Raw genomic sequence first — 26,699 nt, 5'->3', positions numbered from 1 at the left:
GTTGTATTTTTTTCTTTTTTTCTTTTTTTTTGTTTAAAACCTTCTGAAGACACCATGTGCCAGATGCCTGAGGCTCCTTGGGACGGTCCCTGGAATTGCCATTTGAGACACGTTTTACCCCAGGATAGTCTAGCACAGAAGCGAGGAACAGCTTTTTTGGCTTCCTTGGATTAATTTGGCCCTATTGAGAAAATCTTTTTTTTTTTTTTTTTTTAAAAAAAAGCAAAATTGGCTACTTTTGCCTGAACGATAATAACCGTAAACCCTTGGCCTATTTTATTAGAGGACGTTTAGCAAATCCAAAGCAGATTTGGAAACGGCGGGATGGGAGGGCACCGCTCCCTTCCTCCCCCCTTGCCCCCCACTTTCCCCTCTCCCCGCCGGCGCAGCAGCAGCCGCTGGGCATTGCGAGGGGCAAACCCGGGGTTGCCGTCGCTTCATGGTGATGCCGTTGGGCGACGGTCCCAAGTGAGGGATCCAGCCTGGGATTGGAGGCTCTCGGCTGGGAGAAACTGCTTGTCCGAGAGATGGAGGAAGGAGGCGGCGATGGGGAAGGAGCCCCCCATTCCCTGGGGCGTCCAGGAGAGCGGTGCTGGGGTTTGCTGCCAGTTGGAGACACCTCAGCTGCTGGTTGGAGACATTTCAGCTGACCCTCCAAGGTTCCGCAGCTGAATTCCTCTTCAACCTCCCCATAATTTCCTTGAGGGCCCTGAATTCCTCCTTTTGTGGCTTTTAAGGGGGTTACTTGGTCTCAGCAGGGCTTAGCTACCTGTAAGCACCGATTCTGGCTGTTTCGCCCTGAAAAATGTCGGTGGGATGCAGGTCTGGCGAGTGCCGCGAGCCGGAGGACAGAGGCACCTCTGTGCCGGCGGGAGCGTGGTGGCAGCCGGCCCCGCGCCGGGGCAGGGCGAGGAACAAGGCGGCTTTGAGCTGCCTCCGGCCCCGTGCCGCGCTGCTCCCGCTGAGCGTCCCGCTGGCCCGTGGGCACGGACACCCGCAGTCCCCCCACCCCATCCCCGCTTTTCCGCTGCTCTCCCCAGCATCGCCCTGGCTCGCACCCAGTGGGCGAAGGGGACAGGGGATGGCGCCGATGGAGGTGGCACATCCAAGGTCCCCTAGCGCCAGGCTGGGTTTGCAGCTCGGAAAGGACCCTGGCTGGGATTTTGGGATCGGGGTGGGTTAGTCCCAGGAGTCCCCTGAGCGAGTGCTCTTTGCAAGGACGCCCTCGGTGGGGGCTGGCCTGGCAGACGGCGTTGGGTTCCCCAGGGAGCTGACGCTTCCTTGAGGGGTTTGTGCCAAATCCTCGCCCTCAGGAGAGCCGGGAAGGCGGAGCAAGGCTTTTGGCAGGAGGTTTGTGGCTCCTCGATGGGGTATTGCTCCCGCCTGCCCCATCTCTGCCCCACGGCTTGAGCACCCACGCTCCTGCCGTGGGGAAACTGAGGCAGCAGCTCCCGTCCCACCATGACTACAGGAGGGACGAGGTCCCCGCATCGGTGCAGGGACATGGCGCTGCTGGTGCTTTGGATCAGCTTCTCCCTGGTGCGCAACCAAGTGCCTGCGGCCACCCGGGCTTTGCGGCGAGGGGAGGGGGCGAAGGGGACCCGGGGAAGAATTTCCAGCCTGTAAAACAAACAGAGCCGCCTTTGCGTGAAACTCCCTCCCCGTTTTCCTCTTTGCAATGGAAACGGCTCGTTGCACGGCAAACGCAGCTCCAAGAAGTTGTAACTCGGGCTTCTTTGGGTTATTTGGGAGCAGGAAAGGGGAATGGAGGTGTCGGCTTCGCGGCTGAAAGCCCAGCGGCTCGGTGCCTGGCGGGGTGTAGGGGACAGCCGGGGACCTCGCCGCCCCGGCACGCTCAGCAGCCAGCCGGGCGGGACGGGGACACGGGGTGGCCGCTTGCGCAAGAATTACAAGAATGAAAAGCAAAAGAGACTTAGCCTTGGGTAGCAAAAGTGTCCCCTTCCCCCAGAGCCGCCCAGGGCGGTGCGGTGGCCCCGGGAGGTTTCCCAGGTGAAGGTGCTGCCCTGGGACACCTTAGTGGCGCGCGAGAGGACAGTGATGGTTGAAGCCACGTTGCGGGTTTCTCTCTTCCACTTTATTTCTGGCTGGGTTTCTCACCTCTCCCTGCAGGGCAGAGGCACGCTCCTGCCTTCCCTCTTCCTTAAATATTCTCTGGGGAAACTTTTTGCCCCGAAATCAACGCAAATGGCTGCGGAGGGGGTACGGTTGCCGGCTGCTAACTCATCTTTTCCAGCTGGTAGATCCGTAGCGGGAGACTCTGGCTGTGGTACCTGGGTGGGTGCTCGGAAAGGGGTTGTTGCCCCAGTTGTCGGCTCTGCCGGGGGTCCCGGCGCTGCTCCCCGGTGCATCGCGCCCCGCTCGCCTCCCTCCAGCGCGGCCGGTTCTCCGCTGGGAGCGTGCGCCGCGGCCGTCCTCGCGAGCCCGTCCCAACCCAGCCGTTTCCTCGAAGGGTTGTTCAAGCAATTTGTAAAATTTTGTTCTTCACGTGCAGCCGAGGGAGCAGGATTTTAATTAATTTGAACTGTGCCGAGACTGCGGAGCATCGACATTTTTCTCATTCTTAAGATTACTCACAGCCCAGAAGAGACCCGCACAGATGCTCCCTGTCTTAAAGGACCCATCTTTAATTAATTAAGGATTAGAAAATGATTAGTGGATTGACTTGCAAATTCTTGGGATTATTCTTTAGCCCGGGAGCACAGGTTTGGGTGTTTGCAGGGGGTACGGGGCGTTTTTCAAGCATGATGTTCCCTTCATCCCCATCCCGGTGAGAGCTCGGTCCTGATTTACGCCTCGTGCTGCCGAAACGGGGACATAAATGGGATTTCTCCATGTAAAACAGCGTGTTTGCAGGATGGTGCTGAGACCAGGAACGGGGAGATCGAGCCTTTTCCTCCGCCTGAATCCAGACACGGCGACTTTGGGCTCTGCAGGGAACAGCCCCATTTACCCTGGTCTTGCCCTTGAGGGCTGGGCACGAGGCAGGGAAAGAGCACCCGGTGGGAAGTTGTGTCTTAGACATTTTAATTAAAAGACAAAAAAAAAAAAAGCTGTGGGACACCAGGGGCTGATCCTTGCTGTGCAGATGTGCTTGGCCTTGGTAAAAAAGCGGGGGTCGCTTGTCTGGAGACCCTGATGGTGCCGCTCGAGGTGTTAATATCAGGAATGGTGGAGAAACAAGGGAGGAAAAATCTCTGGGTCATATTTTTTTTACTACTCCTCTTAGGGAGTTTCTTTAGTAGTGTTGAAAATTTTGGGTTTTGGCCAACTGTGCTGGAACCGCGTCTATGGGGACACATGTCGGGGCTGTCCTGCGTGTCACATCGCACCCCCGGACGTGACCACGAATTTGCTGGCCGGGGTGGTCTGTGCTACCGGTGGGAGATGCTTTGGGGCGAGCAAATCGGAGGCGAATCGGTGCCGAGATTTTGTGGCTGGGTGAGAAGACGTGTGTGGGACAGGACATTCACGGCGACGTTGGCACCGTGTCCCAGCAGGGGGGAGCCCCCTCCGTCGCCACTCCTGGCCGTGCTCTCAGGGGGTCCGTCGCACTCCTCCATCCCAGCTGGAGCCCGTTCGATGGACGGCGCTGCCTTCCTGCATTCCCAGGGAGGCGGCAAACCTGGGATTTCCACCTCTGGGTGCGTGCAGCCGCTGTGGGGCTGGGGGCTGGAGAGGAACTGGGGGAAATTTGGGGAAGATTTACATCTTTCCACCCTTTGCTGGGTACCGGAGGGTGGATGCTGGGGCTTCTGGCTCCCTTGTCCCCTGCCACAGCTGCGGGTGAGTCACTTGAGCTGCCCAGGGGCGAGCATCCCCCGTGGAAAACAGCTGGACCTTTATTCGTCCGCATCCCAGACAGGGTGCGGGGAGAATGGACTTGGTAATGTCTGCAGGGAGGCTGAAACGCGGTATGTGGACCCCGTCCAAAACCTTTGCGAGGCAGCAGAGAGTAAGCAGGGTGGTAGGTAGCCTTCATGGTCGCAGCCAAGTAAGGAGCTCATCTCGTACGGCTCCCACCGTATAAACAGCAGCTTCTCCGCGCCGCTGGGCGAGCCAAGAGGAGTTTCTGGGCTCCAAGTGCAGGTCCTGCTGCCTCATACCCTCAACCAGGCCATCGGGAGCTTCCCTTTCTTCCCTGTAACCAGAGATCTGCCCCTGATTGCCCAAGGTTTATTTTAAAAACAAAACAACCACCCCTCATTTTTATTCTGGAGCTTGGCTTGGAGTGCCCGGAGCTGCTTTTGGCCGAGTCCGGCCCCAGCCGAGCCCCGGGGATGTGCTGGGCTGGGATGAGCCTGCAGGACGTCGGGCAGCATCGCTGGTTTGATGCAAACCACGAGTTTAGGAGCGTTGAAGGTGGGGGGGTCGGTGTCTGCCAGCGATTCTCGAGCAGACGGGAGCGGTGCCACTGCCCCGTCCCGAGCCAGAAGCTCACGGCGTGCCATGGGGCTGCTGGTACGGTCTGTGTTTCCTTCCCTTTTAATTATTTTTTTTAGTCTGAAGTTCCTCTTTTAGGGGTTGCAGAGAGTTTATGGACGCCCAGAAGCAGCTGGGGGGGAGGCGGAGGAGTGCTGCCCTCCCCGTGGGCTGGGGCCGCTCTCGCGCCCCGTGGTCGATGGCAGCAGGGATGCCCCAGCTCTGCCCTCGGGAGCTCCCGCGGGCACGGCCGCTGCTTTTCCTATCACCGCGTCCCTTTCCGAGGCCTTGGAGGGGCACACAGGCTCCTTCCTCGGGCCAAAAATCGCTGCTCTTTGTGGCAGCGGCCATGCTTTTACTCTTCTCTCTACGCCGAGACCTTGGGGACGGCGTCAGCGGATGGCGTGCGAATGCCAGCGGTGGCAACGCTGGGCTTTGCCGGGAGCTTCTTTCCAGGAAGAATTTAAGATGGAGCTGGGGCTTTTCCGCGCCGCTGCAGCAGCCATCAGTGGAGCCGGCGGGCGCAGTGCCGGGGGGCAGCCCTGGGGCCGGGGGGCAGCCCTGGGGTCCTGCGCTCCCGGGTGTCCCCGGAGGGTGAATTTTCGGGCCGGGTCTGTCCCCGTCCCGGCAGCTCCCTCCCCTCCTGCAGGGCTGCTGGCGGCGGAGCCTCGCTCTGTCTGGAAAAACCCTCCTGTGTTCAACCAGCAACACTTTTTCGTAGAATAGAATGGTTCTTTTTGGTTCTTTTAATGTTGTTTTTTATTCCAGAGGGTTTTGCTTCTCTGTTGCTGATCTTCGCCTCCCCGAGTTCGGTGCGTCCCCACCTTGGTTATTGTGAATGAGCTACTGCTTCCCACACCTTTTCCTCCATCGCTGCCATGTGGGTTTCGGAGCCGCTGCTCGCCCTCGGGCAGCAATAACAGGCTAAAAAGCCGGTGGTTTGGAGCAAGTGGCTTGGGGCTGCTGTGCCCTGTTTCCCAGTGCGGGGGAGCACATGGAACTGGGAGGTTCAGGCTGAAAGGAGGTTTCTTTCTGCACCGTACGAGCGAAGGGTGGGTTTCTTGCTGCAGGATGTTCTGGGTAAAACTTTTGCGTGGGCTCACAAATCCGAATGAAGGCGTTCGTTAGCAGGTTTGCTTTCCTCACGTGGGGGTCTGCGGCTCCTGAGGAGCTCCCGGGTCTTGGAGCTCCAGTAGAGCCCCGTTTGCTGCCGTGGCTGGGGGGCACAGCGCCAGGCTTGGAGGATGTGCCGGGTGGTTTGGAGCCAGCGACCTCCCCGGCAGCGTCTGCAGCACAGAAACCTTTGAGGAGGGGATCATCCATGTTGCTCTGTGTGTGCTCAGCCTCCCACACAAGCAGGCTTGGAGCTGTTTTTTTCGGGACACCCCAAATAAAGGGCGATCCCGAGTGAGAGCGTCGGGCAGGGAGCACCTTCGCCGGGGCGGCTGCAGGACGGGGTGAGCCCCAGTGCAGCCCTGGAGCTGCACGAAGGGCTCTGCCATTGAGCGGGTGCCACGATGAGACTCGCAGAGGAGCCAAGGGGGTGGCAGGGGATGGGCACAGAGCCGGAGCGGCACTGCCATGCTGGGGCCAGCGTTTGCTTTCGGCTCCGGTCGGATGAAATTGCGCCCAGAGCCCTGGAGCTGCTCCAGCCCAGGATAACCGGGACTGATCCGAGCCGTGGAGATGCTCCAGCTCAGGATAACCAGGACCGGGGTCTATCCGGAGCTTGTGTTGTTGGTGATGGGAGGGCGACAATGCAACGTTGCAGGGGTGCTGCGGGTGTCCTGGTGTGGGTGGCCGGGCTGGGACATGCTCGGGGCAGGGTGATGCCGAGGACACTCATCCACGCCGTGCCGCAGTGCTTTCTGTGTCTGCCACCACCGATGGCCACCTCTGTCCCCTGCAGCCTCCCCGTCGCCTCTCTCATCCTGTGCTGCCCACGGTCCCCAAAATTGTAGGCTGTGAATCTTTCCTTTTTTGCTGTGGGTAAAGCTGTTGTGGGAAGGGTTGAGCTGAGTTCCCTCCGGTTCAGACTTTCTGCTGGCTAAAAAGGTGCTTATTCTAATTTAAAAAAAAAAAAAAAAAAAAAAAAAGAGAGAACCTGGAGGCGGGCACGGGGTGTAAAACCTCCCTTGAGAGCTGCCCCAAAGGATCGCGGCTCCTCCATCTCTTCGGCATTCAGCCGCCAGTGCCAAGGCTGATTTCTCCCGCTGTGCCAAAGCGCGAGCGTCCCGGTGTTTCCCCCGTGGGAAAGGAGAGCGTTTCTGCGGGCAGAGCCGGAGTCTCGCTCGCAGCCCCAACTCCCCACCATCACGCTGTCTTGTAGCACCGGCTGGTTTCCGTGCTCGTACCAGTAAGCCGGAGGCAGCATCCAGTTGTCTGCGTGGCTGGGACAAGACAGCATCCTCGCTGAAAGCGTGGGTTTTCCCTTTGCTTTCACAGTTCCTCCGCAGAGGAGGAGGAGGAGGAGGAGATGATGGAGCAGAGCTGCTCTGAGCTGGCGCTGCGGGGAAGGTGTAGGGTGCAGGAGGGAGAGGCACAGGCTGTGCAGTGCAGGCAGCTCCTCTTCGGGGCAGGGAGGAGGATCTGGCAGTGTTTTTGCACTGGTTGGGTTTCCGGAGCCGGAGGGGGTTGGGAAGCTCTGCCCGGGGGGTTTCAAGTCTGCGGGTGGGTGTGAAAACCCGAGGAGCATCTCTGAAAGGAGTCGCCCATCATTGCGCCATGGCTGCGGAGGGCAGTGCAGGAGAGGGCGCCCTGGAAGGGACGGGGACATTCCCAGTCCCACTGGCATGCTCCTCCGGAGCTGCCTCCTGCAAGGGTTGGGTTTGCTTTGCGGGATACCAGGCTGGGAGAAGGGATTCATCAATACAAACTGGCCCCATCCCACCCAACTCCGCATCCATCCCGTCCGTCTGTAGCCGGGTGGGAGCAGGGAGAGTTTACTCGGGCGCCTGGTTTCGGTGCTGAGCGTCGTTGTGGAGCTGGAGACAGCCGCAGCCGGGCTGGTGCTCGGTGGTGTGGCCTCTGCAGCCGCGTGTCGGAGGTTTCTGCACGAGTGACAGCTGGGAGATGGTCGGGAAGAGCCCAGATTTGGCCGAAGCAAGGGGCACCACGGAAAAAAAGACTGTCGGTGCCCTGGGGAGCCATTTCTTCCGTAGGTCTCGAACCCCATCGGCCAGGGAGGCTGGAAGCTCCTTTCAGCACATCAGGGGCCAGACCAAGCGCCGCTGCCAGTGCCGTGGACACCAGTGGGGGTCAAGTCAGCCCCGAATTCCCTGTAAATAAGGGAAAGAAAAGCATATTTTGGGTGAAGCACAGAAGGTGCCTTTGCTGACATGTGTTGAGCTTGTGTTGGTCGTCCCACCCCGGCCCTGGCTCCAGCCTTGCCTGGAGCAGCTTCCCCACCTGTGGCACACGGGGGTTTTTGCAGGGGGAGAAGATGGAAGCGCCGGGGAGGTGCGAGGGCTGAGCTGATGGTAAAGCTTTCCTGTTCCTCCAGGACTCCGCAAGGACCAAGGGGGCCATTTGATGCCCTCTTCTGCCTGCTTTGAGCAAAGGGGCTGAGCCGAGCCGCCTGCGGGGTGCGGGGGCAGCCCAAAACCCTTAGCCTATAATTTCCTACCTCCAGCTCTTCTCTTTTTAGAGTAAAATGATATTTTGTGCTTTTCCGGCCCCGGGACTGCCCCCTCCAGTCTGGACAGCTTCCTCCGAGCACCGTGCCGCTGCGTGGCTGCTGTCGAGCATCGCCCTTGCCTGGTGCCGCGCAGCCCCGATGCAGCGCTGAGCACCCCAACGCTGGCTCCTGGGGCTGCCTCCAGGGCTTTTCCGACAGGCTATTAATTTTTTTATGCAGCCGGATTAGCAGATAAGCGGAGGAGGGTGTCCCGTTGCTGACCCCTGCTGCTAACGGCCACGGCGGTGCTGGCAGTAGAACAGCTTTTTCTATTCCTGGTACCGAAGTGCCGGTGTTCGTCTCCTTGCGGCACAGCCTGTCACCCAGGGAGGTCTCATCCCTCCCGAGCGTCGGTACTTGGGTCCAGCGGGTCACGGCGCTGATGCTGCATCACCTCAGAAGTGCTCAAAGACACCCCCTGCCCCGTGTCCCCGTGGTGGTGGTGGGTCGCATGCGGGAAGGGGAGAGCGATGGGCTGGGTGATGCCACGGGTGATGCTGGCACGTGAGATGGGTGTTTGGTGGGGGATGAGCCTGTCTCCCGATGTCCAGGTCAGGATCAAGCCAGCTCTAGTTGGGGGAACACCAGCACCAGTTTGAGGGACCTGAGCTTCAGCCAGCCAAAATTGGCCCCGTCTGAATTTTTTCCTTATTTTTTTTCACTTGCCATGATTTGAAAAATACTTTCTGAGAAATTAAGCATTTCTTCTTCCAGTCGCTGCCTTTTTCTGTTGTGCGTGCGCAGAGTCTGCTGCCCGGAGATCGCCGTGCGAACGGCCTTCACTTCTGTGTATTTGAGGTCATCGCCGATGTCATCTCGGCTGGGCAACGGGCCTTTTGCGTCATTTCTTTTCTGGAGCCGGGTCGATGCAGAAGCTCTGAAACGAAATGTCCTTCTTCCTCCATTTCTTTCCTCTTTTCAGAGACAAGTCGGGAAGGTTCGCTGGGCTGAGATGTTTGTTGCTCGACTGTGCTGGAGCCGCCTGTAACAACATAGCTGGGGCAGGGTGAGGTTGCGGGGGAATGGGAAATGAAAACCTTTTTCAGCCCAAAAAATTCATACAATGGCAAAAAACCAAAGCAAACCAAAGCTAAATATAGCAGGGCCCGTGAGTTCGCTTTGACTTCTGGTGAATGCTTGTTGTGTTAAAAAAAAAAAAAAAAAGAAAGTTGCTTTTAAAACAAACAAAAAAAACCCCTGACAAAAGTCGTCTTGTTGATGTGCTGCTTTGGGCAGGTTTTTGCTGGGGCGTTGGGGCAAGAAGCAGCTGCGCAGAGCCCCGGGGGCGGCTTTTTCACTTAGAAAGAAGCATTTGAAGCAATAAAGTTATCTTTTAAAAATGACACGTCAGCTGGAGCAACGCGTCCCAGTGAGATGTCCTGGGTTTGCTGGTTTATAGAGGTTTTGTGCTGGATTCAGGTGCTGGGGTGGCCCTTGGTGATGCTGGGGGTCGGGGAGTCGCCGTGGGGCTGCGGGGCTGGGCTGTGGCGGCGGGCAGGACCGCGGGACGTGCGTGGAGCCGGGGTTGAGATCAGCCTTTCTCCCCTCCGCAGCTGCGCGAGCGCTTTATCTGCTGGCAGCGCTTCCCCTCGCTCTGCTCCCGCCTCCCAGCGCCTGGGCTGGGATTTCGGAGGGTCCCGAGGCGACGTTTCGTGTTTGCTGGGGCCGAGCCCGCGGGAGTTGCGGCTGCGTGCAGGCATTTTCCATCACGCCCTGTTCACGCGATGGGAGACCTTCCCCCAAAGTTCTTGTTTGCTCCGCAAATTTTTTTAACAGGTCCCCAAATAGACATAAAAATGATGGATGCGCTCTCTGTTTCCCCGCTCTGTTTTTCTCCGCCCGGAGCAGATGGACGGTGCCGAAGCCATTGGCGTGGGCTCCTCCGGGGCTCGTTGCGATGCCTCGGGATGCTGCAGCCGAGCGCTGCCGATGGGAACTCTATTTTAAATGGCTTTGCTGATGCTGTTAGAGCGGGCGAGCTCTTTGCACTGGCTCCGATGCCCAAAAGCCACTTGTTGGTGCGTTGCAGGGATGCCACAGTTGGTGCAAACACCCATCCGTGTCACCCTGCCCAGAGACCATCACCCTGAGGACAGGCATCGGGGCAAACCCTGGGGTTTTTTACGCAGGGAAACAGTGGTCCCCAGCGTGCCGGATGCTCTGCACAGGGATGCACCCCAAAACTTGCGTGAAAAGGGAGCCAGGATGCTCTGGTGGGGCTGGGGGCGATGCGTGGCATGACGCAGAATCCCCAGCGATGCTTTAACCCTTTCCCTGTGTTTTTTCCCCAGACTCCAAAGTCTTCCTCATCTACAACGCGGGTGCGCAGGGCTGCCTGGAGACGAAGGACTCGCTGGTGAGACTCACCAAGGGCTGCAACGCCAGCGCCCCGGCCCAGCAGTGGAAATGGGTCTCGCGAAATCGCCTCTTCAACGTGGGGGCCATGCAGTGCCTGGGGGTGTCGTGGCACGGGGCCAACGCCACGGCGGGGCTGCACCCCTTGGCCACCTACGAGTGCGACCGCGAGTCTGTCAACATGCGCTGGAGCTGCCGCGGCCTCGGGGAGCAGCTCTCCCAGCACCTTGGCGCCCGCCCGGGCAATTCCTCCACGGACAGGGGCGACCAGGCGCGCGGCTCGCAGTGGAGGACGTACGGCACCGAGGAGGATCTGTGCTCCGTGCCGTACTCTGGTAATGCCTCGTTGGGCATTAGTGTTAACCCCGTAACCCAAACCAGCCCCGCAACGTGGGCTGAGGCCGCGGTGCTGCAGCGATGGGGTCCTGCCCAGGCAGCTTGTCTGCAAAACCGGGCAGAATCGGTGCAACGGGGATCAGCCCCAGGGAGGAGGCAGCCCCTGCACTGAGCCCCCTGCACCCCTTGCCCCTCGCCTCCCTCCAGCTCCCCACAGACGCAGCCTCAAGCAAGGGCTCCTCTTTCCCCCCACAGAGATTTACACCATCCAGGGCAACTCGCACGGGAAGCCCTGCACCATCCCCTTCAAGTACGACAACCAGTGGTTTCACGAGTGCACCAGCACGGGGCGGGAGGACGGCCATCTCTGGTGTGCCACTACCCAGGACTACGGCAAGGACGAGCGATGGGGCTTCTGCCCCATAAAGAGTAAGTGCGGGGGATGCGTCCCATGGGGAAAAGCAGAAACCTCATGTTCATCCCTCCTGGGGGCGTTCCTGCCTGTCCCCTTCCCTCCTGGCTCATCCCTCCTCCTGTGAGCAGCCAGCGGTGCCGGCGCAGCCCCACTGGCTTCTTTTTATCTTGCATTTGGGGGTTATTGGGGGTTTTTGGAGCCACAGATGGGGCTGTGTTGGGTGCTCACTGTGCTCATCCTCACAGGCAACGACTGCGAGACCTTCTGGGACAAGGACCACCTCACCAACAGCTGCTACCAGTTCAACTTCCAGTCGACGCTGTCGTGGCGGGAGGCCTGGAATAGCTGTGAGCAGCAAGGGGCCAACCTGCTCAGCATCACCGAGATCCACGAGCAGACCTACATCAACGGTGAGATGATGGCAGCCTGGCTGAGCACCCGTTGTCCTCACTTGGGGCAGAGCTGGTGGCACCGTGACCATCACCGGTGCCAGGTTACTCCGCCTGACCTGGGTAGTTGGTCTGGGGATGGTGACGGGCTGGGGGTTCAGTTGGGGCCAGGGGGACTGATCCTGCCCCTCGGTCCCAGGGCTGCTGACGGGGTACAGCTCCACACTCTGGATTGGGCTCAACGACCTGGACATCAACGGAGGCTGGCAGTGGTCAGACAACTCGCCCCTCAAGTACCTCAACTGGGAGAGCGGTGAGCCACGGGGGATACAGTGGGGATGGGGGGGCTGGGGAACAGCCTGTGACCACCGGAGATGGGCCCGTGGCAGGGCAGGTGGCCCGGGCTGCCATGGGGTGTCCCCTTGCTGCCTGGGGATGGAGAGACTCATGGGTCTGCGAAGCAGCCTGGGGCATCCGAGGAGCTGGAGGGGGGACACAGGGCGCTGGAGGGGGAATTGTCCTCCCGCAGACCCTCAGTAGCCCTGTGGGTAATCTGGGTTTGAGCACCCTTGTTTGGAGGGTCGTTGCATCCCAGCTCGGTGCTGGGGCGCAGCTGAGGAGAGGTCCCCAACTGCAGACACCCATCTCTAACCCTGGGGCGCTCAGGGGGGCAGAAGGACCCATTGCGAGGGCTGCTCTGGTTGTGCCCAGTGCTGTCACCCAGAGGCACTCCTGGGGACAGTGACACCCTTGGAGGAGATGTGGGGACAGTTCAGGTCTGGTATCATGTGCCCCCCACAACTGCCATCCAACACTGGTAGGTAAAATAGCGATGCTCCAGGTCCTCGGGCATCGAGGCACAATAAATAATCCTGGGCATGTGAGGTCACATCTTCATCATGCGAAACAACAAAATAAATAGGTCTTTACTGGTGTTGGAGCAGGGAGAGCTGTGCTCTGCCGGCGCCGGCCCTTGTACGGTGCCCTGCCTGCCTGGGCAGTGTTGGCGGCTCTGCCCCAGCTCCTCAGCAGCGTGTCCCCCCCTCACCCCACTTTCCAGACCAGCCCGACAACCCCAGCGAGGAGAACTGCGGGGTGATCCGCACCGAATCCTCCGGGGGGTGGCAGAACCGCGACTGCGGCATCGCCCTCCCCTACGTCTGCAAGAAGAAGCCCAACGCCACCGCCGACCCCTTCCTGACAGGTGAGCGGGGGAGTGGGCAGCACCGGGAATGGGTAGTCCTGTCTCCCAGCCAGCTGTGTTCCCGTCCCGGCGTGCTCAGGGGATGCTGCCGGCGTGCCGGAGCAGCCTGTGGAGATGCCCATGGTGTCCCCAGCTTGCTGGCACCCTGGATGTGTGGAGCAGTGGTCGAGCTCCCCAGGGCGGCCTAGATTTTGGAAAAGGTCCTCCCCGAGGAGCATCCCCCGAGAAGCGCTTGGTGAAATTACGGGTTGAGCGGGAGGGGAGCGTTGGCTTTAGCCCCAGCCGGCAACTAAGCTCCCCACGGCCGCTCGGTCACTCCCCCCCGATGGGATGGGGGAGAGAATCAGTAAAAGCGAGAAAACTTTTGGGTGGAGATAAAGACAGTTTAATAAGTAAAGCAAAAACTGTGCACGCAACCAAATCAAAACAGGGGGTGTTCATTCCCTGCTCCCCATGGGCAGGCGGGTGTTCAGCCATCCCCGGGAAAGCCGGGCTCCATCGCGCTTAACAGTGACTTGGGAAGACAAATGCCATCACTCTGAATGTGATGAAGGGGGGCTTCCTCCTTCTTCCCTGAGTTTTGTATACTGGGCATGATGTCGTATGGCATGGAATAGCCCTGGGGGCAGCTGGGGTCGGCTGTCCCGGCTGTGTCCCCTCCCAACTCCTCGTGCCCCCCCCAGCCCAGTCACTGGTGGGGTGGGGCGAGGAGCAGAAGAGGCCTTGACTCTGTGCAAGCGCTGCTCAGCAGTAACTTAAACATCCCTGTGTTATCAACTCTGTGTCCAGCCCAAGTCCAAAACATAGCCCCATAGCAGCCACTGTGAAAAAAATTAATTCTATCCCAGCCAAAACCAGCAGTGGGAGGGATCGAGAGGAGCAGGAGGTCCCCAGGGGACGGAGTGCTCTCCGCTCTGCTATCGCTCCTCGGCAAACAAAAGGGATTTAGTTTTGTCCCTGGAGCTCTAAAGCCACCGCTGCCTGCACCTTGCTGTTGCGCGTTCTGTTTTGGCCGTAGCCTTCCCCCGTTGCTTTAGCTTGGTCTCCTGAGCACCCCGTGGGACTGTGGTCCCTGCCCGAGGTCCTCTCCCTGCCAAGCAGAGGGTTGGAGAGCGGGAGGGGAGCCCTCAGGCTGCTTTGTGTCCTGCCAGACTCGTGGTCGGAGGTGAAGGTGGACTGCGAGCCCAGCTGGCAGCCCTTCCAGTCCAACTGCTACCGCCTGGTGGGAGAGAAGAAGAGCTGGCAGGAGGCAAAGAAGACCTGCCTGCGGAGCGGGGGGGACCTGGTCAGCATCCACACCCTCTCCGAGCTGGAGTTCGTCACCAAGCAGGTCAAGCAAGGTAAGGGGGAGCCCGCTGTGCCCGTCTGATTTTTGGGGAGGTGACCTCTGTGTGATGGAGGCTGCGAAGTTGGGTTGATTCCTGGCCGCGAAGGCAGCAGAGACCCCAGGCCGGCAGGTGACGTGTTGCTCAGAGGAGCCCGTGCTCCGGGCACAGCCTCCATCCGGCAAGTGTAAAAGCCGTTCCTGGGAGGCTGCACCGCTGGGCAAGAAAATACATGGCTGCAGTTGGGAATGATGCTAGTCCCAGTTGGTTAATGTAGAAAAACAAGGAAAAAAAGGTCCTGCTGGGAGGAGGCTGCACCTCTTACTGCTAAATTTGCCCAGGACACGGGTGTCCCCTGCAGCAGGCCAAGTGAAGGGGGAACTCCTGCCTACTGCCTCCCAGGTTTCTTTTGTGAGTTGTGGCTTCACCCAGGTGCAATTGGGTTGAAGTTTCCGTGTCGGGATGTGTCAGAGCTGGGATGGTACTTGGGAAGTTCCAGCCTGAGCAATCGTGTGTGGTGGTACAGGGGAGCACCCACGCCACCATCCTCCGGACCCCGCTGGTGCCACCCCTCATTAGGGTCGCCCTTGGCTGGCGTTTTGCTGTTCCCGTACGAATGCAGCCCCTTCAGCCAGGTGATGCGCTCCCGCAAGCCCACGGCCCGTCCCTGCTCCTCAGGGGGAGAGCCTGGCAGCAAAACTCACCATGGGGACATCGGGGACCCGGACATCAGCGGGGACCGGGGAGGGGCTGGGGGCTGAAGGGAGTTAGTGCCCCGGGAGGCAGGAGCCAAAGGAGGGTGGAGGAAGGAGGGCGACGTGCTGGTGGTCCCAGGCCAGGAGCGATGGGGATGGGAGGGAATGTTTGAAAACCAGTAGCTTGCTGGACTTGAGCCCACGGGTCCGGAATTTATCGTGTTGCTGCTGCCAGCACCTTTCCGAAAACCGCTGGCGAATGTCGTGTGTTTCCTGCTCCGGGGGCCTGTCCTTGTGGGCAGGAGCTGCCCTGCCTGCCCTGCCCTGCCCTCTCCTGCCTGCCCTGCCCTCTCCCTGCATGGCTGGGGTTAGGGGCTGAGCCCTGCAGCACCTGCAGGGGTTTCTGGCAGATGCTTTGCGGAGCTGTGGTCCCACCACGGGGGCTCACGTCGGGTTTCTGCGAGGTTTCAGGCAGGCAGAGGGAATTTCACCCCCTGCCCCTCCTGTCTCGGCAGACGTGGAGGAGCTCTGGATTGGCCTGAATGACCTCAAGCTGCAGATGAACTTTGAGTGGTCGGATGGGACGCCCGTGAGGTTCACCTACTGGCACCCCTTCGAGCCCAACAACTTCCGCGACAGCCTGGAAGACTGCGTGACCATCTGGGGACCGGTGAGAGCCCAGGGCGGGGGGTTCATCCCGCACCTCCGCAGACAGCGCTGCAGCGTCCTCATGGCTGGGGAAGGGACACCTAGGGGAGCATCTCCGGCAGGGGTTGAATGCATCTCATCCCAGCTGTCGGGATGGGAGGGATCCAGCACGGCATCCTTAGGGATTCGATGTAGGGAAGGGAAGTCTGTGGGCCCAGCGTGGGGGTGGATGGGCTGGGGAGTTCCCCGGGCTGGCGGCTGGGCTGAGTCCTGCTCTTCTCCCCGCTGCGCAGGAAGGGAGGTGGAACGACAGCCCGTGCAACCAGACCCTGCCGTCCATCTGCAAAAAGCCCGGACGGGTGAGCCAGGAGAAGGAGGAGGACGACCACGGGTGCCGAAAGGTGAGGGGGACGTGGGTCGGGAGGTGGCTCTGGCTGCTCCGCGGCTCTGCCTGATGCTCAGGGCTTCAGGGTCGCGGGGGACCTCTCCCCAGACCATTTTGGGGAGCCCTGGCGAGCAGCACCCAGATCTGTGGGTCTGTGCCCGGGGCTGCTGAGCCCCTCGCTTCTGTGGTTGCATGAGGCTGCGGGAATAAACTGGGACAAAACACGTCTCTATCGTCCAAGATCCTCCCCCTTGTGCTTGGTTGCCAGCAGGGATGTTCATTTTTTTTTTCCCCTCTCTGTGCCAAAACCCGGCAGCAAAGCTGCTCCGTGCGGGAGCCCGGTGGGACGGAGATGGCTGCCAGCCCCGCGATGGCAGGCTGCGCTCCCTGGGCAGGATACGGGTGTTTTGGGGAGACGGTCACCAAATCGGCAGGTTCTCACCCAGACCGTGCTCTGCCTCAGTTTCCCCAGCGGTCGAGCGGGGCTGAGGCTGCCCCATTCCCACGCTTGCTGGGAAGTTGCTTTTGTGCCTCTTTGCAAAGTCTCCGAGCGGCGAGCCTGGCATCGCCGCCGCTCTTGAACGTCTCCCAGGATTTCAAAGCCAGCCAGCTCGCGCTCGGACTAGCAAGCAGCCCCTCGGGGCCAGCTCCCAGGGGTGCCACCAGGCTCCTCCGAGGTCTTTACCCCATCGCAGCAGAGACAAACCCCAGCAGCCGCTTGGCTCGGGGGGGAGCAGGGCAGCCAGGCTGGATTCGGGGGGCTGCCAGCCAGAGCCGGAGGAGCCCTGGTGTCGGTGGGTGCTGGGAACGAGGTGCTTGGTGGCAATGTGCCACCACCACCCGTCCTCGCAGCAGTCCTGAGGACTTACGGGGTGTCCCCACACGGATTTAACTCCCTCCTGCCTCTCCAGCTGCAGTCGTACTCTGGCCCTGGGTGCCCAGCAGAGAGATGCACCCGCTGGGAGACAAACCGGGAGTGATAAATGAACTGAGAAAAGGCCTTTTCCCATCCTTCCTCCCCCTCCTCATCCTCAGCGGGGCCATTTGCCACCCAGATGCAGCGGCTGATGGAGAGGAGGCAGCATCTTGCTCGGAGGATTGATTCCGGTCCTTTCCAGCCCTTGTGCTGGTTATTCTTGGTGGCTTTGCTGCTTTTTCTTTCTCTTTTCAAAACCTCTTTATTTTTGAAACAGCCTTCAACAAAGCAATGGGGGATGGAGGTTTGGGTGATGGGGAAGGCGGAGCCGGAGGGGGATGCGGGACCATGCCAGGATCGGGGGCTGGAGGCGCCAGTTGGGGTTGATGGTCCCATCCTGGCCCCTTTTCGGATCACAGGGGCTCACTGTGGTGCTCAGTGTGTGGGAGAGCACCCCTGCGACTTCAGCGGTGCTGAGGTCCAGGGCTGGCTGGGGACCCCTCTGGGGACATCTGGGCCCCTCTGGGGACATCGGGGTCCTGCACTGTCCCATTCTGGGCCCCTTTCCCAGCTTCTCGGGGTGTCCATGCTGTTCCCAGTGGGACCCAGCCCAGGGCAGGGGCTGTGGGTGGGTCTGTGCCTGCGTTTGCTGACTTTGGGGAAAGGCGGCAGGAGCAGGAACTCGGGGAAAAAAAATGGAATTGGGGGTCATTTTCCTCTTGGCCTCCCAAAGCTGCTCTCCTGCTTCCCTCCCCATTGTGCTGATGACGCTGCAGATGGCACGTGTCCCCCACTGACCTTCCAGTGGCCGGGGGACCCAGGGGTAAAACCCCCGTGATGCTTCCTGCTGTGCCAGGGGGGTCTCTGAGCCTGTGGCCACTTGGCCTCCCCGGCTGAGCCCCTTTGCTCTTCCCACCCGGGCTTGTTCTTCCATCACGTGCGTGTCCCCTCTCGCGGATGAGCCCCCCGTGTCCCTCCCCGCGCCGCTGCCAGCCCCGGGGCCACCTCGCTCCCCTCTCTGGCAGAAAACAGGCGCTATTGTGTCTCCGGCCCCGGAGAGTCTCCAACATCAACAAGGCGGGGGATTAAAGCAGGCTGCGGTGGGACTCGCGCTGGATTCGGCCCCGCAGCGTATAGAGGAGGATTGTGCTCCCCTCCCCGCGCCCCGGCCGGGGCTGGACGTTGGCAGGGAGAGCCGTTTCCCTGGCTTTGAAGCCGCCTGGGTGTTTGTTTTCCTTGCAGCCATGTCCTCTGGGGCCGGGGGCTTGTTAGAGCTCAAAGCTGAGCAGGGTCAAGCCGGGGTGGCCAGGGGCAGGAGACCTCCCAGGAGAAGGCGGAGGTGGCAGCAGGGGACACAGGACGCTGCTCTCGCCCCCCGGGTTTGGCTCCTGTCCCTCTGGGGAGGGCTGGGGCGAGCGGTGGCAGACGTGCCCTGTCCCCCTGTCCCCAGGGCTGGAAGTGGCACAGCCCCTCCTGCTTCTGGCTGGGCGAGGACCGCGTCCCCTACAGCGACGCCCGCAAGATGTGCTCCGACTACGGCTCCACGCTGGTCACCATCACCAACAGGTCAGCGCAGCGTCAGCGGTGGTGGGTTTGCCCCAAAACGAGCCCCCCAAAGGAGGGGGGGTGACCCGACAGCGGGTCGGGTCCATGGCTCATGCGCGGGCTGGGGTGGCGCGGGGTGCTCGGCATCTCTCGCAGCATCGCCCGCTCTCGCCATCCCTCCAGGTTCGAGCAGGCCTACGTCAGCAGCCTCATCTACGGCTGGGACGGGGAGTATTTTTGGACAGCACTGCAGGACATCAACGAGACGGGCGCTTTCCGCTGGCTGAGCGGTGACGAGGTCATGTACACCCACTGGAACCGCGACCAGCCCGGTAAGGGGGCGGCCATGGGTGGGATGGGGATGTCCCCTCTGCGTGGTGGGTGCTGGCTCTGCCACCCGACGCGGTCCGACCCTAAGGCTGCCATCCTCCCCGCTCCTGCGAGCGCTCCAGGTTACAACAAGGGCGGTTGCGTGGCCCTGGCCACCGGCAGCTCCATGGGGCTGTGGGAGGTGAAGAACTGCAGCACCTTCAAGGCCAAGTACATCTGCCGGCAGAACCTGGGCACCCCGGTCAACCCGGAGCTGCCCGGTCCCTACCCCACGCCCAGCCTCGCCGCCGCCTGCCCCCTGGGATGGAGCTCCGACTCCAAGCTCCGTCACTGCTACAAGGTAAGGGGTGCTGGGGGGGCTCGCCCTGGCCGCCGTGGGGGTGCAGGGAGGGTGAAGCAGCATGTTTTGGTGCTTCGGAAGGGTAGCCTGCACCCCACGAGCCTGGTTCGGGCTGGGTGGTGGCAGCGTGCCCCCCGGGATGCTGCGCGGTGGGGGACGATGCTCTGCTCCTCTCCCGGTGCTGAGCCCCCTCCGCTGCCGGTTCCTCTCTCCCCAGGTGTTCAACTTTGAGAAGCTGCAAGAGAAGAAGACGTGGATCGCAGCGCAGGAGTTTTGCCGGGAGCTGGGGGCCCAGCTGCTCAGCCTGGGCAGCTACGAGGAGGAGCACTTTGTCGCCAACACCCTCAACAAGATTTTCGGGTGAGAGGCTGCGGCGCCAGCGCGTGTCCCGCTGCCCGAGCGCGCTTGGCACGAGCCCACAGCCCTCCCGCGTGGTCTGGCGCACGTGGATGCATGGACAGGGCATGGATGTGGCTCCCTGAGCGCAAACTTGTGAGCAGAAGGTGCATCAGATGGCGTGGCTGCACCTAAGAGGGCACGTGGGAGAAGCGCAGGAAATTCGGTGTGATTTTGGGGATGGAGTTTGGGTTTAAAACTCCTTCAGCCCTGAGCCAGCGTGCCTGTTATCCGAGCTCCTGCCTTTGGGTGTTGTGGGGACAGCGGGCTTTGAAGACAAACCAAAAAAGCCCAGATTATAAATATATATTTGTATACAAATATAAAAATCTCCGGTTTGGGGGGGGGGGGTTGTGTTCTCACCCTTCCCCCTGGCTCCCCGCAGGGAGTCGGAGCCGGAGCTCCACGAGCAGCACTGGTTCTGGATCGGCCTGAACCGGCGGGACCCCGCGGGGGACAGGAGCTGGAGGTGGAGCGACGGGCTGGGGGTGAGTCGGCGGGGGGAGGATTGCGGCAAAATGAATCCCGTTGGCATTTGGGATGCAGGGAGGGGGCAAATCCGGCGCTGGTGGAAATGCCCAACACCGCCCGTCTCTCTCGACCCCCAGTTTTTCTACCACAACTTTGACCGCAGTAACTACGATGACGATGACATCCGGACCTGCGCGGTGCTGGACCTGGCCTCCCTGCAGTGGATGCCCATGCAGTGCGAAGCCCAGCTGGACTGGATCTGCAAACTGCCCAAAGGTACCCGGCGAGGAGGCCCCCCCAGACCCTTCAGCTTTGAATAACCCGGTGGAGGATGGGCTGTGGAATGGTGGGGCAGGCGTGGGGGAACCCGCCGTCACCTCCCTTCCGAGGGTTGAGCTTTTATGGAAGGATGAGTCCTAACTCGGGGGCTGGGAGAGGTGCTGCCCATCCCGGGGGTAGTCAGGCAAGCATCTCGCCCTTAGAGCCTGCAGGTGAGCCTCAGCGGGAGCATCCCAGTCCCGCATCCCGCTGATGGCTTCTCCTTGCCCTTTTGCCAGGTGCTGATGTGAAGGAGCCGGAGATCACGACCCAAGGTGCGTTGGCCGTGGCCGTATGTCCGTTCGGTGTAGACCATCCTCCCCAGGTGTCTGCCGCCCCGTCACAGTCCCTGCGGGGCATCCTGCAGCGTTATCCAGAGGAGAATGGATGCTGTGTCGGGTCGTAGGAGGGAGGGGAGACCAGGCATCCTGCTGCCCCTTGCTGCATGGCATGGCTGTGGGGACCGGGCAGGATCAGGCCCCTCGGCTGGATGCAGACCCTCTCCCTGCAGGAGAGAGGTGAAAGCAAAGCAGCCCAACCCGCGGGGGACCAAGGGACCGAGGGTGGCAGGCGCTGCTGGCTGTGGCAGGGGGTGGCACAGCCACGGCGTGACACCGGTCCCTGCCTGCAGGCAGCAAAGAGTGGGTGAAGTACCAGGATGCCGAGTACAAGTTCTTCGAGCACCACTCGACCTGGGTGCAGGCGCAGCGCATCTGCAGCTGGTTCCAGGCCGAGCTGGCGTCGGTGCATGGCGAGGCCGAGCTGCGCTTCCTGGGACAGAACCTGAAGAAGGTACCAGGGGGATGGGGACGGGGATGGGGATGGGGATGGGGACCTCCCCGGGCTCCGCTGCCTCCCCGGGCTGCTCCCTCCCTGCCTTAGAATCACAGAATGTGTTGGGTGGGAAGGGACCTCTAAAGGCCACCTAGTCCAACCCCCTGCAGTGAGCAGGGACATCTGTAACTGGATCAGGTCGCTCAGAGCCTCATCCAGCCTGGCCTTGAATGTCTCCAGGGATGGGGCCTCCACCCTCTCTCTGGGCAACCTGGGCCAGTGTCTCACCACCACTCACTCAGTGTAAAGAACTTCTTCCTAATGTCTCATCTAAACCTACCTGAGTCTAGTTGGAGGGACATTATTTGGGGACAGCCTGGCGCTGCTGAGGTCATGATGGGTGTTGACGTGGTGGCAGCAGGTCCCGGTGCCTGGGTGCGGGTTTGGGGCTCGACAAGGCGATGCTTTCTGCTGCAGGGGGGCTGCCCCGTCCCTGTGCCCAGGGTGGCCATGGCTGTCCCCAGGGACACCCAGTCCCTGCAGGGGACACTGATGTGTCCTGTCTGGGTGTGCAGTTCTCCAGGGGCCAGGAGCAGCACTGGTGGATCGGGCTGCACACCTACGAGAACGACGGGAGGTTCAAGTAAGTTGGAGACCGAGCCGCCGCGTCCCTGCCTGGGCCCGTGCCACCGTCCCCAGCTCTCACACTGGCTCAGCGCCTGCATCTCGGGGGTCTCATCCTGGGGTGCTGGGATGGAGGTTCCTCACCCAAGGGAGGGCAGTGGTGGGGTATGCTCCCAGTTAGGGCGTGCGACTGGTCCCGTTTGCCAGCTCGCTGCTCGGTCTCGTGCTCCCACTGGTGCCTTTCCCAGGTGGTCCGACGGGTCCCTCCTCAACTTCGTCTCCTGGGCGCCGGGCAAGCCCCGGCCCATCAACAAGGACAAGAAGTGCGTGTACATGACGGCCAGCAGAGGTGAGAGGCCGGGCCCAGCCGTGCTGGGGCTCTGGGGGCGCTGGGGGTCGCAGGCTGAGTGGAGACACCCCTACCCCCGTGCAGCGGGGGGATCATGCCCGGCCTGTCCCTCCCCGCAGAGGACTGGGGGGACCAGAAGTGCCTGACGGCGCTGCCCTACATCTGCAAGCGGAGCAACGGGACGGCGGCGAAGCCTTCCCCCCCGCCGCTGCCCGCTCCCACGAGCGGGGGCTGTCCCCGCGGCTGGTTTCCCTTCCTCAGCAAGGTACAGTGGGACAGAGAGGGGGCGGCCACCTCCTGGCCTTCCCCCAGCCCCGTGGAGGAGGGTGGCAGGGACTGAGAAGTGGCAGGGTGGAGAGGAACACACGCGTGTTTTGGGGGAAATGCTGGGGGTGCGTGCACAGGGGTTCTGGGAGAGAGGCGCACTTTGGGGGGGGGTGGATGCAGGATGGGGTTGGGATGGGGGTGCGTGCACAGGGGTGCTGGGGGAGAAGCACACCGTGGGGTGGGGGCGCAGGATGGGGTTGGGATGGGGGTGCGTGCACAGGGATGCTGGGAGCAAAGCACACTGTGGGGTGGGGGTGCAGGATGGGGTTGGGATGGGGGTGCGTGCACAGGGATGCTGGGAGAGAAGCACACCGTGGGGTGGGGGTGCAGGATGGGGTTGGGATGGGGGTGCGTGCACAGGGATGCTGGGGGAGAAGCACACCGTGGGGTGGGGGTGCATGCACAGGGATGCTGGGGGAGAAGCACACCGTGGGGTGGGGGCGCAGGATGGGGTTGGGGGACCAGCCAGCATGAGGGCACAAAGGGGAGAAGGACCGTTGGGGCAGAATGGGGCTGCAGAGGGTGGGTGAGTGGGGAGGGCGCAGGGCTCGGGGTGGGGGGGATGGCTGCACCCCCTGGACCATCCCACGCCCCTGCCCGTGCAGTGTTTCAGTTTCAATGGCCACGACAAAGCCGAGATAGTGAAGTGGCCGGAGGCGAAGCAGGCGTGCGAGAGCCAGGGCGCCGTCCTGGCCACCATCGCCAGCCCCCTGGAGCAGGGTAGGTCTCCCCCTGCCCCCACCGGCCCCACTGGCCGGGGACCTGCCGGGGGGGGTTGATCCCCAGCACCTCGCCTGTTGCTTGCAGCTTTCATCACGTCCATGCTGCCCAACATCTCCTTCGACCTCTGGATCGGCCTCCATGACGCCCAGAGGGAGTTCCAGTGGGTGGAGGGCGAGCCGCTGCGGCACGTGAGCTGGGCTCCTGGCGAGCCCTCGGGCTGTGGCGCCTCCAGCCCCCGCGACAAGCCGGTGAGTGAGACCCCTCCCGTAGCATCCCCCATCCCCTGGGAAGGTCTCATCCCTGTGTCCCACCATGAGAATGGAGGGTTTTAGGGTGGATCTCCAAAGGCGGAGCAGGATCCAGCCCGGCAGGGTGGCGGGTCCCTGTGGGGGGGTTGTCCGTGGGGGTGGGATGACCATGGGGAGGGCAGTGCTGACCCTGCGGCTTTGGCTGTGCAGACCAACTGCGTGGTGGTGTGGCACGGCTCACCCCCCCACTTCACGGGGCGCTGGGACGACCGGAGCTGCCTGGAGGAGAAGCACGGCTACATCTGCCAGCGGAGCATCGGTAGGGGGGGCGGGGGGGACAGCCCAGCCTCTGCTCGCTGGGGACTTGCCACCACCGCCCTGGTGCCCCATGCTGTGGTGGGGCTGTAGCTGGGGAGCTTGGGGAGGAGGGCTCAGCTTCAGGGGGGCTCAGGGCACTGCGGGAGCTTGGAGAGACAGACTTTGGGGGGGTCCCTGGTCCCAGCGATACATGGGCCACCCCCAAAGCAGCCTGGCTCGGCGTGTGCTATAGGGACTTGCATCCTGATGGAGAGCTTCAGGGTGGGGATGGCACCAGGGTGTCACTGTTCATCACCCTTTGGGATGTGGCCTCTCCGTCCTCCCCGGTTACACCAGGGTGTCCCACGTGCCCCATGCACAGTGCTGCCAGGGACACCACAGCTTGGGGGAGGATGGATGAAGGGGTGAGCGCTGGGATGCAGGAATGTGCTCCGTGCCTTCTGACCGTGTCTCTTTGCTCCCCCAGACCCATCCCTGAGCCCTGCGCGGACGCCGTACCCCCCCTCGCCCACCGGCACCCTCTTTTACCACAACAGCACTTACCGCATCCTGCAGAAACCCCTTAGGTGGCACGAGGCGCTGCTGCTCTGCGAGACCCTCAATGCCACCCTGGCCACCATCCCTGACCCCTACAGCCAGGCTTTCCTCACCCAGGCCGTCAGCAGCCTGCGGGCTCCGCTCTGGATCGGGTTGGCCAACGACGAGGTGAGGGAAGGAGGCAGGCTCTCGGGTAGGGGGGTCCCAAGGGGTCACAGCAGCTCCCCAGCTTCTCCTCCCCTTGGTTTTCCAGGGAGGCCGGAGCTACTCATGGCTGACGGAGGAGAACCTCTTCTATACCAACTGGCAGGACGGGGAGCCCCAGCAGGTCGCCGGCTGCTCCTACATGGACGCGGACGGGAGCTGGCGCACGGCCGGCTGCGACACCAAGCTGCAGGGAGGCATCTGCCAGCTCCGAGCAGGTGCTGCCCGGGGGGGACACGGGGGCTTGGCGGGAGGCAGAACATGTAGGGAGCAACCAAGGGTTAGAGATGGCATCCCACCGGGGACCTTCTGGAGCTCCATGTGCATCCCTGCAGGGCTGGGTGCCCCAAAGTGCTGTGGGACCCTGACACCCTGTTCTCCCCCACCCACCCCCAATGCACCGTGTGCTCCCCAGATGCCCCCCGCACCCACAAGTGGAGCTACAGCGGCAGCTGCCCCAAGTCGCTGGAGGACTCGTCCTGGATCCCTTTCCGGGACCACTGCTACACTTTCCACATGGAGATCACACTGGGGCAGAAGGACGCCATGAGGAGGTGCCAGAAAGGTATGGGGGGGCTGTGGTGACTGGAGGGGGGTGACTGTGGGTGTATGAATGGGACTTCTGTCCCTGTGCCCAAGTCCAGCCTTGGTCAGCCATCTGCTCCTTACTGTTACCTGTTGGAGATCCCCAACTCCCACGTGTTTTGTGCATGGTTCCTCAGCTTTGTCTTCTCGGGCACTGCTGCTCCGGAGTTCCGTCCTCCGAGCTCCGGGCTCTTCCCTGACACTCTTTTCTTCGCAGTTGGTGGCACGGTGTTGTCTATCCAGGACGAGATGGAGAACGTCTTTGTGTGGGAGCACCTCCAGGCGTACGAGGGCCCATCCAAGGGTGCCTGGCTGGGCATGACCTTCAACCCCAAAGGTACAAAGGAAGGAACAAGGTTTTGTCTCCCTTAGGCAACACCCTGAATTCCCACCAGGTCTGCAGGGAGCAGAGGAAGACCTTGGTGGTGGCACCAGTGGGGGGGGCTCATGCCATGGTGTGACCAAGAGCCCCATTGCCTCAGGCCATGCTGGACATGCCATGTGTGTCCTCCTCTGGCTTGGTGGGATGGGAGTAGTGGCTTTCAAGCTCAGAGCCTTCTCCAAGGGGCTGGAGCCTGCAGGTCCAGGAAAGTGCCTTGCAGCCCCTGGTCCTCCCTGTTGGCCCATCATACCTCCCCATGATTCTGAACTGGGACAAAGATGGGGCATGCCTCTTTAGACCTAATTCTTCTGTTTGCCAGGTGGGACCTTGGTTTGGCATGACAACACCGCTGTGAACTACTCCAACTGGGGCCAGCACGACACGGGGCCCAGCATGCTCAGCCAGAACAGCTGCTACTGGATCCAGAGCAGCAACGGCGTGTGGCGCCTGGGCTCCTGCACCAACGTCACCATGGGGGTCATCTGCAAGATCCCCCGAGGTAGGGCCCCCGCTTTTCCCTGAGGCGCCTGGGCTGATGTGGCGTGAGTTGGGGGTCCGAGGGGGGTGCTGCAGGGCAGAGCTCTGTCCCGTTGATCGCACCAGCCACGTGTTTTGGGCAGTTCCAGTGTAGGGGGGTTGTGGGGGCCAGTGTAAGGGTCTGTAGATCTCCACTGGGCTCAGTGGTAAGCTGCGCAGGTCTCAGTGGCCGGGTCAACGCCTCAGGGCAGGATGAGGTCGGTGGGGTGGTGGTGGGGCAGGACCAGAGAACCCCCGCAGCTGCGCATCACCCAGCGCCTGTGTGGTGCGGTGCTGGGAGGGGTGGAGGACGTGGGGCTGGTGGCGCTGGGGAGAGGGGAGGGTGCCGTGGCCGTGCACTCATGTGTCCGTGTTGTCGTTGCAGTGGAGGAGAGCAGCTTTTCCAGGGCAGGTGAGTGGCACCATTGGCCTGGGCACAGCACTGGGACCAGGAACTGGTGTTGGGGGGGCCGTGCTGCAGCACGACTTGTATTAATAACCAAAGAAATGGTGTTTGCGGGTGGGAAATCCCTCTTCCAGGAGGCTTTGGCCCTGGGTTAGGAATCCCCAGCAGCAGGAGCCATCCCTCCAGGGAGGAGTGTGTCTGGACAGGCCCTTGCCGGGCTCTCCTGCCCTTGCCCACGCTGCCTGGCCAGGCTGGGGGATGGACACCACATAGAATCATAGAATGGGTTGGGTTGGAAGGGACCTCTAAAGGCCATCTAGTCCAACCCCCTGCGGTGAGCAGGGACATCTGTAACTGGATCAGGTCGCTCAGAGCCTCATCCAGCCTGGCCTTGAATGTCTCCAGGGATGGGGCCTCCACCCCCTCTCTGGGCAACCTGGGCCAGTGTCTCACCACCCTCAGTGGAAAGAACTTCTTCCTCATGGCTGATCTAAACCTGCCCTGCTCTAGTTTAAACCGTTG

The 26,699-nt window shown here is 61.6% G+C and overlaps 1 protein-coding gene across 2 annotated transcripts in view; it reads left to right on the top strand.

The window, feature by feature from the left end:
* MRC2 (mannose receptor C type 2) overlaps positions 1 to 26,699 on the top strand; it is a 30,640-nt gene that overhangs the window by 869 nt on the left and 3,072 nt on the right. The window contains exons 1-29 of one of the 2 annotated variants that reach the window (XM_063354512.1): positions 9,002 to 9,122; positions 10,408 to 10,806; positions 11,063 to 11,236; positions 11,468 to 11,632; positions 11,811 to 11,924; positions 12,672 to 12,815; positions 13,967 to 14,155; positions 15,351 to 15,505; positions 15,777 to 15,884; positions 18,235 to 18,350; positions 18,513 to 18,661; positions 18,782 to 18,999; positions 19,217 to 19,359; positions 19,781 to 19,883; positions 20,004 to 20,142; positions 20,424 to 20,459; positions 20,816 to 20,976; positions 21,534 to 21,601; positions 21,831 to 21,931; positions 22,051 to 22,196; positions 22,864 to 22,978; positions 23,066 to 23,229; positions 23,440 to 23,548; positions 24,014 to 24,252; positions 24,338 to 24,506; positions 24,704 to 24,853; positions 25,091 to 25,210; positions 25,575 to 25,754; positions 26,157 to 26,183. In XM_063354512.1, coding sequence (XP_063210582.1) covers positions 10,560 to 10,806; positions 11,063 to 11,236; positions 11,468 to 11,632; positions 11,811 to 11,924; positions 12,672 to 12,815; positions 13,967 to 14,155; positions 15,351 to 15,505; positions 15,777 to 15,884; positions 18,235 to 18,350; positions 18,513 to 18,661; positions 18,782 to 18,999; positions 19,217 to 19,359; positions 19,781 to 19,883; positions 20,004 to 20,142; positions 20,424 to 20,459; positions 20,816 to 20,976; positions 21,534 to 21,601; positions 21,831 to 21,931; positions 22,051 to 22,196; positions 22,864 to 22,978; positions 23,066 to 23,229; positions 23,440 to 23,548; positions 24,014 to 24,252; positions 24,338 to 24,506; positions 24,704 to 24,853; positions 25,091 to 25,210; positions 25,575 to 25,754; positions 26,157 to 26,183 — 3,949 coding nt within the window. In that variant the 5' untranslated portion in view covers positions 9,002 to 9,122; positions 10,408 to 10,559. Of the gene's footprint in view, positions 1 to 9,001; positions 9,123 to 10,407; positions 10,807 to 11,062; positions 11,237 to 11,467; positions 11,633 to 11,810; positions 11,925 to 12,671; positions 12,816 to 13,966; positions 14,156 to 15,350; positions 15,506 to 15,776; positions 15,885 to 18,234; positions 18,351 to 18,512; positions 18,662 to 18,781; positions 19,000 to 19,216; positions 19,360 to 19,780; positions 19,884 to 20,003; positions 20,143 to 20,423; positions 20,460 to 20,815; positions 20,977 to 21,533; positions 21,602 to 21,830; positions 21,932 to 22,050; positions 22,197 to 22,863; positions 22,979 to 23,065; positions 23,230 to 23,439; positions 23,549 to 24,013; positions 24,253 to 24,337; positions 24,507 to 24,703; positions 24,854 to 25,090; positions 25,211 to 25,574; positions 25,755 to 26,156; positions 26,184 to 26,699 lie in introns of those variants that run through there. The other variant, XM_063354511.1, reaches the window with a different exon arrangement.

Source organism: Chroicocephalus ridibundus, chromosome 17, assembly GCF_963924245.1.
Source record: "Chroicocephalus ridibundus chromosome 17, bChrRid1.1, whole genome shotgun sequence".
Classification (NCBI taxonomy): domain Eukaryota; kingdom Metazoa; phylum Chordata; class Aves; order Charadriiformes; family Laridae; genus Chroicocephalus; species Chroicocephalus ridibundus.
Note: the sequence above shows the minus strand (reverse complement) of the source record. Positions and strands in the feature narration are given on the sequence as shown.